The 10,134-nt window shown below is 36.8% G+C and overlaps 1 protein-coding gene across 1 annotated transcript in view; it reads left to right on the top strand.

The window, feature by feature from the left end:
* COMMD10 (COMM domain containing 10) overlaps nt 1–9,823 on the top strand; it is a gene marked incomplete at its 5' end in the record, with an annotated part of 20,851 nt that extends 11,028 nt beyond the window's left edge. Inside the window, 2 exons of the mRNA XM_010138342.1 lie at nt 8,966–9,076; nt 9,716–9,823. Of these exons, the coding sequence (XP_010136644.1) occupies nt 8,966–9,076; nt 9,716–9,823 (219 nt within the window). The remainder of the gene's footprint in view (nt 1–8,965; nt 9,077–9,715) is intronic.
* Nucleotides 9,824–10,134: the final 311 nt, after the last annotated feature.

The raw sequence follows: 10,134 nt of genomic DNA, 5'->3' as shown, positions 1-10,134 counted from the left end.
AGCAGGAAACTGATGTTTGATTTGGAGCTTATCTTAAAGGAAACACTCTCTTCCTGATTACACAGTATCCCTGTGATGAAGACTTTATGTGTGATGATTGGCAAGTAGTGTCTTCCTCTTAAAATTGTGCACCTTTTTTTCTGTTTTAATATTTGTTTGCTATGTTGAGTACACTTTTGGCTTCATCCTGTGGGTGTCTCCTCTGCACTGTTAATTTTCTTAAGCAGACGGGGAGTTTTTAAAGAAGCTCACAGACGAATTTTGTCATCCTTCTCTTGGCCTCTTATCTAAATTATCTTCATCATCACAGCAGACAAAATTGACATTTTCCTATATGTTATGGAGTTTTGATTATGCAATGCTGAGTACACTGATGAAGAGTGGAACTGACACATTAAGCTGTAAATTTTAGAGAGCAAACTTAATGGTTTGCTCTAGTTTTATGTTGGTGTGATTACACAGTTCTGAAGTTAGAGTAGTGCATTGCAGACCAATGCTTTTCTTAACATGTTATTCACCTTAAGTCATCTCCTGTCCATACAAAACTGGTAGTTAATTTATTAAAACCATATATATGTATTGCAGTACTTTCTTTAAATGAAAGGTATTCTATGACGTAGTACATTTTGTCTAATTTGATGGTTTAAAGGTGAGGGGATCCCCAAACTTTCAAACGTGAGTATGCTGACTTTCTACAATGAAATGAGAAGTACTTGGTCTTCAGCAGAGGATCTACAGGAGTTAACTCTTTCAAGAATAAAACTAAGTGAAAGGATAGCCGTGCTCGTTTTCCTCTATGTTACTTGGTTAGTGTGTGGTTTGAACCCAGCTAGCAAACTAGAGCATCACACAGCCACTCTCTCCCTCCTACACTCTGGGGGTAGGAAAATGAGAGGTGAAGCTGAGTGGGTTAAGATAGGGAGAGTTTCCTTGAAACAGCACAAAGAGAGAGGAAACAGGAATGAAGTGAGTGATATACAATGTTCAGACACTGCGAGCCCTGGCCTGAGCTACACCACCTTTTGAAATTCCTGTGCCCTGGGCCTGGCCTTATATATATGCGTGTGTGTATATACACATTGTGTGTATATATTATACACACTGGGCATTATGTCACTATGGTATCGAATATCCCATTGGCTAGTTTGGTCTAGCTATCCTGGCTGTGGAAATTAACACTATTCTAGCTGAACCTGGGACAGTTAGAATAACTGAAATAAGTGTATTGTAAGTGAAAGATTTGGACTGGAAAAATTCTTATGTTATACATTGCTTATTTCCTCAAAATATTTTGTTAGTTGGAAAACATTCTGAAATGTTTTGTGTCAGTGTGTTATACACTACTGTAGGAATAACAGAAAAAGATTTGCTGAAGATACCTTTCATATCTCATTATCTCTCACTTCACTGTTCATAACAGCTTCAGTGAGAGTAATACTATGGATGTTTTAAATTACATAAAACACTCCTTCAGATTGTTCTAGGAAGTGTTTTAATCTTTAAGATTTCCTCTCACTTTGGAGGGAAAGATACCTGAAATGAGTGAGTTAGTATCTGAGTTAAAAAGTCAAAATTCTGTTTTTTATTTGCTAAAACAAGATTTAATTTTTTCTCTCTGTAACTGTTGCCTTTAGGAACAGAACAGGTTCTTTTCTGAGGTACCTCTGCTGAGATAGTGTTAATTTTATTGCCCATTACTGCAGGCAGAATTCATATAGTGCAGTTTTTTAATTTCTCAGGCTCCATCTTTAGAGTATGTAATAGGTTTTGCTCACACTGGTGCTATTTGAGGGTAGTTCTTGAACCTTATTTCTCCATCTGTCTTAAATCTAATTCCTCAAGAGCGGACTGAAGGCTGCGTTTTTGTCCCCCTCTTATGCACTGTCCTATCGTGTTAGTCAGTCTTAACACTGTCTTAGTAGAAGCTTAGACTTTGGCCTCATAAGTTACCAATATTTACTTTAGACTGTGAAATAAAGTAGCCTTTTAACTAAACAAACATGCCAGCATTGATGGATAAGCTGAACTTATCTCCAAGATTAGTGTAAACTGATACAGTGCTTTTACAGATACACTGCATTCAGTAGAAATAGATGAGGGTGTAACTGAAAGATAGTGCCATTACACTTGCACGTTATTTTGGTTTTTTTTACAGAATAAGCTTTATGGAAACATGCATGCAGATTTTTTTTTTTTGTCGGTATACGAAAGGCATAATATCACATGCGGTAATGTTTAAGTTATTCCAAATACCAGATCATTTTGAACTCAGTGACTTCTCAAAATAAAGATTGAAGTGTTTGAAAATCAAGTGGATTAGCCTGTATAGCAGTGGAGCATGAAACTAATTTCTGTATTACTGTAACTGTCCTATGTTTCCTGAAATAGTGTGTTAGGCTTCTGCCTATGGGAAGACTATTTTCTGTGATACTTGTAAAGAATGAGTCAGTAGGAAGTTTCTTTTGGCATTCTATTTCTATTATGTAGTTTTTAAAAACCTCACAAAAATGAAAGTCTCTTACACTACTTCAGCCTGTTCTCAAACTAATCAGACTGCCTATGAAGGAAAGTAACTACAGATGCACTTAAACTACCCTGAAGTGGCTTTTTGAGTATTGACTCCAAGTCAGGAGACTTGCATGTTCGTTCTCAGCTGTGCAAGTCTAACCCAGCATTCTCTGCTGCTGTCAGGCAAGAACAGCAACGTCCATATTAATCAAGTGCTTCAGCACCACAAGAGGTAGTAGTATTAGAAGCATTCAGTTTTGTGACAAGATTGGAGTTTTCAGAAAGGATGTTAAGATTTGTTTTCAGCTGTGCTTGTAAGTAATGCCACTAGAGGCCAATTCAGCTGAACTGGTACATGCATTATGAACTAGGTAAATAAGATTTAGTATCATACCATAATTTCCATAGTACATGTTCTTCCTCTCAATATTCACAACATGTGACCTAGTTATTCTCAATGTTACTCTTACTGTGTTTTAATTCTCACTGTGGATTATGAGCACAATTTGCATTAAAATTCTCATAACTCATGCTGGAAAGCTTCTAACCCTTAGCAGCTTCAGGGTAATGAAAACCTTTTGCTCTCTAAAAAGGCACACATTATTGGGGGGTTTTGTTGCTGTAAAAAAAAAAAAAGTCCAAACAGACAAACTAAACGTAACCCAAAGACAACTGGAGAAATACCCAATTGAAAGATTGTGTTATATAGTTGATTTTCAAACATTACCAAATATAGTGGTAATGTTATAATTTTTTTCTACTAATTACCATTTGGCAATACTGAAAACATTTCTTGTAGTAATGGACTTCACAAATTGCATATATTAGTTTGCTTATGCTATGTGTTCCTTTCCCAACCAGGGCATTCATAAGTTTTCCCTGTAAATGTAAAAGTACAGAACACTGCTACTAATTTAGAACTGCTTCTCCATTCTCTGCCCATCAGACTTTTTAACAAGTTCAGCCCAGAAGTATGTTTTTGGATGTTTTAAAATGAAACTTTTAAAATTAAACTGATTTTGAGAATTCTTTTTCTTGCTCTTTGCTAAATGCTAATCAACATTTCTCCCTCTCCCTGTAGAAATGCATATGGTCATTTTTTTTTGTCTGAGAGGCTGCTAATGGTTATGCCAGGATCTTACTAATCTTTCTTGTATCCAGTTCATCTGTAGTAGCTTGTTAAATATGATTTAACCTATAATATAATAACCTATAATGCTGATTAATTGCAGCTGCCTACATGTTCTGAATCATGTATGTGTTCTGAATATAATATAATTATTCTCTCTTTTAGCTGAAGACTATGATTTTGTGTTTTAGTATTACACAGAAGTGAAGTACGTAATATTTTATTCTGTTAAGGAAAACTAGGTGTTCTAAAAACAAGCAAATCTTACCAAGAGAATGGAGTGCAAGAATCTGCAGGAATTAATGGGATCTTTGTACTACATTAAATTTGATCTGTAAAGTGATTGGCTATTTCATAACTGTCTGAATGCGTGGTGGTTAGAAAAACCTCAGGCATGTTAATATTATGAGTTCAAACAGTGTTTCCATACTGTAATTCTTGAGGGTTCAGTGCTTTGTTTACTCACTCCTACTTTCTCTGAGGTCAATGCTTACACACTTTGTAAGGGACAAATAGATGCCAATCCTGGATTACCCAGGAGGGAGAAATAGTGGTTGGCATGCTGTTATGACATCCTGCTTGCACTCTGGTAAGTAGTAAGCTGTTTGCACCATGTCAGTGAGTTCTGAAGGCAGTAATACTGATTTTCTGTAGTTCCTGTAATGATTCATTATGATATTAGATGACATGCTGAAAGCTTTACCTTCTAGAAGCAGGTAATTTATATGAAAATTGCACTTTTGCATTTAAAATTAAAACAAGCTTCCAGTCTTCATTGGTGTAGAGACAGGCAGGAGACGTGTTCTCAGTATATCACTCAAGTCCCCCCCAAAAAAGAGGAAGAAAATGCCCTTTCCCTGCATTGGTACTCTCTGAGCGTTTAAAGACCTTTTTCTCTTTCCTTCTTTAAAAATACTGGACCCTGCTCCAGAAATTTTCATGGCTGAAGTTGAAAGTACTAGGGGAGGCATTTTAGGTGCTTTGGTATTTTCTGAAATTCTGTTTTCACTTTTAGTTTTCTCTTTTTTCACAATTTTCCCACTTATTTTCATTTCTTAAATTAAGATCCTTGCCAAAAGTTTGTTCAGGATGAGTTTCTTAGTTTGTATCTGTTCTTGGACCTTAAGGCTGGAGCCCTACAGCAGGCCTGTTCTGCATCCAACCTGCTTTCATTCTAGTCTTTAATTTTTGAGTCTGATAGACTGCTTCTTGAGTAGCTGAGAAGATTGTTTTCTCCTTGACATTTGTAGCCTGAATTTCTTTGCCAAAGAACATCTATTTGATTTCTCATTAAAGAGTGTAAGATAAATATCTTTACATAGTTGAGAAAGGAGTATTTTGATTTTTTTGACAACTAATATAGAAACTTGCAATTATTATCTGATTTCTTGAGTTTCTTCTCAATTTTGGTTTAATTTGTAGTAATGTTTATGAGCAGTCAAAAGTGAAAATAAGGAACTTCAGTTAAAATATGTGAGAAAGACACGATAGTTTGTAAAAACATAAGGGATGTAAGTGATGAAGAAAGTGGTAGATTCTGCAGATGTTAATTTTGGCTATTTATTTGATTGGAGATGGTACTTAAAGTTCATATGAGATAAGCTGTGAAAGCTGACTTGACATTTAGTGCACGTGGGCTTTTGCAGAGGGTGACTTTCACCCGAATGTTTTACTGCAGTTGTGTTAGATTGCAAATGATCATATCCTAATATGCAAAACACTACATGCTACTATGTAGTGTGGACAGTAGTAGGCAGGACAGTGAGCACGAGTTGGAAGCTCCTGTGTTTTACACTGGAGGAAAAATGGCTGTGGACCTCATAGACAGATCAGAGATGACGTATTTATGTACTTTAAAGGTGTTAGTGATCTCCAGAAGAAGAGTCAGATCCTGTCATATTAGGGGAACTGGCAGCTCTCTAGTTTGGATCTGCCTCTGGGACAGGCATAGATGGCCAATGAAAAATTGTGTTTGTAGGGGCTACTGAGGTTGTTTAGCAAGTACAATACCTTATCTTTTCTATAGCTCGTACTGAGTGAGTGCTGGAAGGGAGAATTACATGGGTTCTTCCATGCCTGTTAGTCCCAATGTCATGGCATGTCTTTAGAAGCCCCAGTGGAGCAAAATGGGCCTGGGAACTGAGAATTACAGGGGTTGTCGAAAGCTTCCTCCTGCCTTTGCTGCCCTGAATCATTTTCCACAGGGTTCACAGAGCAGGTCAGAAGCATTTTCGTAAGTGCTTAGTATTGGTTTTGTTTTGCAAGGCAGCTTGCACGTTTTTAAACTGCTGATAAGAAATTGTAAAAAGAAGCTAAAGGTCTACAGTAACTAAAACCATGGCTTTATTTTTATGGTAGGTATGGAGAAATACTTTTTCCCCCTTCCCAGTAAATGCTTTTAAGGTAATATATCACAGAATCTGGCACCATATAGTCTCTCCCAATGTTTTGTTTTCTATAACAAGTTTTATGTCAGAATTGAAAATAATTTTGTAGTCCTTCAATTTTTTAAAAAATTTGCCCTAAAATATGTACCACTTCCAGACTACTAAATACTGTGCCTTGACACAGAAGTTGTGCAGAAACATGTCACCACTCTCAAACACTTAATTGATATTTCAGAATGTTGAATATCTTCTAAGTAAACATGACCATAGCCATATACATGTTACATTTTCTTCAATAAAATAGTCAGATCATTTTGATGCCTTAGGCATGCTATTTGTTAATCAAAAATTGTTCTCAAGCAGCTGTATTTAAGACAAAAATGACACATGAATTATACAGGCAAACAAAGTAATTTTAAGGTAAATCAGTATTAAAAAAGCGTTACAACTGCTGGTCGGCTATAAACTCAGGACACTGTGCTGCCACATGTATTGTATTTGTTCTGAGTCATCTACATCAGTCCAAGTCAGGTGTGTATTAAAAGTGAAATAGAAGACACAAATTTTAATTTCTTTACTTCTGCTACTTTGTTTTTCGTGATACGTACAGTACTCTGTTTAACAGCTTTAGAACGGTCTTGAAAGTCAGGCTTCGTAGGATACTGTTCTTGTCTCAAGTGGCATTGTTTTATAATCCTGGATAAATTGCCTATCTGTCTAAGGCTTGATTTCCTTACCACTGTAATAAACTCTTTAATTAACGGATAGAATGTCCTTTCTAAATTGAGGAATGTGGGCCTTGAGTCTTAATGACTGTGGTAGGAAGAGCCATTGCATTGCAGTTCTTGATCACTGTCTCTCGTGTTTGAACTTTGTGGTTAGGTGTTTTATCAAAATAAGTGGTACTGTTCCCTGTAGCACATCTCAGGGAGCTCCCACCACTAGCCCATAAGTCAGTGTATTGGTCCTTCTCTGTTGACCACTATAAATTTTGATAGTATTCTTTAACTGAACAGAACTTTCTTGATCTAAAACCTAGAGTAAGGCAAGATGCTAAGATCTTTATGCTTCTGAGAGAACCAGAGGTAAATCTTTACCTGAATTTTTTTTTTTTTTGGGGGGGGGGGGGAGAAAAAAAATGTCCAGTGATGCCATTCTGGTATACTTTGCTGACAGTTCCAGATACTGGCCAGCACAGGAGCTTAGCAGACTTGTCCATTAGTGTGACTGACTAGAGCACATACACAGAATCCACTTCGGATGGTGCTTTATTTTTTGATGGAATGGGCAGTGCCTTGTTATTTTCATCAAGATATAAACAGGTATTAGAGGAAATCAAAACAGAGGATTATGATTAAAAATTAAGCTGCTTTTACAGTTTATAAAACTTGTCTTTTAAAGCATCTTTAGTTCATAGGCTGTGGTCATACTGTTACTGAAGCTATGCTTCCCACAAAATGAGGTAGACCAGATTTACAGTGGTTCACCTATGACCATTTGTGCTGTATGTGTGCTCTCCCTGATTTTTTAATTTTATTATGTCATCTTCCTTACTTTTACCACAGAATGAAGCCTGTATAGGGGCATTTACTGCAGAGCACTGACAGGCTGCACCTGACCTGCTCAAGTTCTTCCTGTTGTCTTGCTCCCATAGCTGTACACAAAGTCAGCCTGAAACTGTCTGTGTCTCTCCATTAACTTTGTTTGGTTAAACTCTCCAACCATCTTGGGCTGGCAGTGGTGGTTAACAGGTTGTGATACACAATTTTCCTTTCAGTATGCTTAGTCATATGGCTTTCAGTGTTCCTTGCATAATTGGTATGATGTTGGTGCAATATAAGAAGAAATGCAATATAACATACACTATGTAAATGTATATTTACATGTGTAATGGAAATGTTACATGTGTAAATGTAAACGGCATAGCTACAATAAATTTTGGAAGCTCTGTCTTTGAGCTATGCCAATGGAAGATGTTTCTGGCACTCACCTTCTCTCCTGTCTTTCATCTAGAGATTGCTGTCACTGTAGGAGTCAGGGCATGTATTGGCTTCTCTGCTGTACAGCGCCGCTGAGATGGCTTTGTGCTGTTGACAGTTTTAGCTGAATTGTTGGACTCATAAGAGATTAACTGAGATGTGGCATGCTTTCACTTTTACCAAGTCAGCCACAATATTTACTTAGGAGAAGGGCGACACTAGATTAAAAAAAAATTGTATCCAAATGAATTTGCCAGATGGTAAGACTTTATATTTCTGCTTTCCTTTATTCAACAAGGCCAGGTAGTTTTGCCGTTGCATACTTCATTTATGTGGGAGCTGTAGCTTGATAATATTTGAATATCATTTTAGATTAATGATTAAAATGCAATGTGAAATGTATTTTTGTATAGCTTTCTATTAAAAATTCTGTTGCTCACATGCTTAGCTGGTTTTTGGCTCTTCAGTAGGAACAATTTAAAAAGCACAGAATTACTTCTGTCATTAACATCCGTAAATGGTAGAACACAGATGAGTAGATCTGTTGATTAAGAAATTACCATTTGTGCTGGTTTACTGTTTATTGGTAATTTGAAATATATTGGTAATATGAAATAAAATTGAATCTGCAACTTTGTTGATAAACTTCCACAAGGAGGAGGAAACTACCTTGTCTTGGATCCTTAGCTGTGCTTTATGGATTGGCTCCAGCAGATCTGAGGCATAGGAAGTTGTTTTATTTTGGGTGGTCACAGGCAGTTTGAACCGAGAAATTTGGCAAAAGAGAGAAGCAAATCTCTCTTAGAGCCCAGGAGAATGTGCAGAATATGCTTTGTATAAAAAAATGCTTAACATTTGAAGAGACTGACAATGTGTTCGCTGACACAGACCATCCACAGCATCGAAAGTTGACCTGAGTGCTTCTGTACCAACTGATTGTAGTCTAAATTTGTGTTTTATAGCTTGAAACAATTGGATGGCAGCTTAATCTGCAAATGGCGGAGTCCATGCAAGCAAAGCTGAAGTCTCCTCAAGCTGTGCTAGAGCTAGGAGTGAGCAATGAAGATTCGAAGGTAAGAAGTACGTGCTTGGCAGAAGTGGAGTGAGTTGTAGTGATGGCCTTGTGGCCAAAGCTCTGAAGCATCAGTTGGAACTCTTGATTATTGTTAGTCTCCCCACTGGTTTTATTTTTGCATTTCAAAAAATTGTAAGCGCTTGGAATTGTGGAATATGGATGTAATAGCGTACATATTGGGTAGACTGAGAGGTGAGAGATGAACTACTGCTAGCTTTTTTGGGCTGTAGGGTAATAGAGAAAATATCATGGAATATGGTTGTTTTAGATCTCAAAAATATCTTTGTAGATAATTTATTTTTGTCACATAGCGTGTGATTGGTACTTCTCATACTTTTATTGCCTGGTAGCTTGCAGCCTTCTACCGTGTGTGTAGTTATGTAAGATATTACTCACCACTTGCAACCTTCCTCTGCTAATAATATATTTATATGAATGCTAACACAGTACGCAAGGCCACAGAAAGCCAGCAGTTGGCAGTTTTTAAGGTGAAGTTTTAAGTTCAAGGATTTTAGTAACCAGTAGTGTTTCAGTGCCCAAACCCACTAAATAATACAATTTTTTATTCATAAAATCTGTATCTTTCCTTCGCTATCATGTTTTAAATTAAACGTGAGTTGCTTTTAACCTTATCTAGCTAATGGCAATTGAAGGCTTTCCTTCTGTGGTGTCTATTAGAAGGTTTATCAATGGAAAAGTTGGTATAAAAGATGAGGGGAAAAATCAGAACTCAGTTCTGCTTTAGCACTGCATTTAAATCACACTAATTTTACTAATGTGAGTGGAATTTCTGATTTATGGTACAATAAAAGAGAATACACAGCTTATGTTTGTGCTTCTCCCCAGGACTTGTAGCAGTTTGTTTGGTTGGTGTTTTTGGTTTTTTGTTTTGTTTTTTTCTCCCCATGAGTTCACTGCAATCTGCATATTTGACATGCAGATACAGAAACCAGACAGTATTTTATGTCCAAGCTGCACTGGACAGCGCTGTGTATGGACTCAGTCCTGTGGCAAAACAATTTAAAAAAAAAAGGGAGGGAAAAAATGTCACTTTCG

The sequence above is a fragment of the Buceros rhinoceros genome, unplaced genomic scaffold, assembly GCF_000710305.1.
Source record: "Buceros rhinoceros silvestris isolate BGI_N320 unplaced genomic scaffold, ASM71030v1 scaffold4406, whole genome shotgun sequence".
In the NCBI taxonomy this organism is placed as follows: Eukaryota; Metazoa; Chordata; class Aves; order Bucerotiformes; family Bucerotidae; genus Buceros; species Buceros rhinoceros.
The sequence above is the reverse complement of the archived record's forward strand: the minus strand, read 5'-3'. Positions and strand labels throughout refer to the sequence as shown.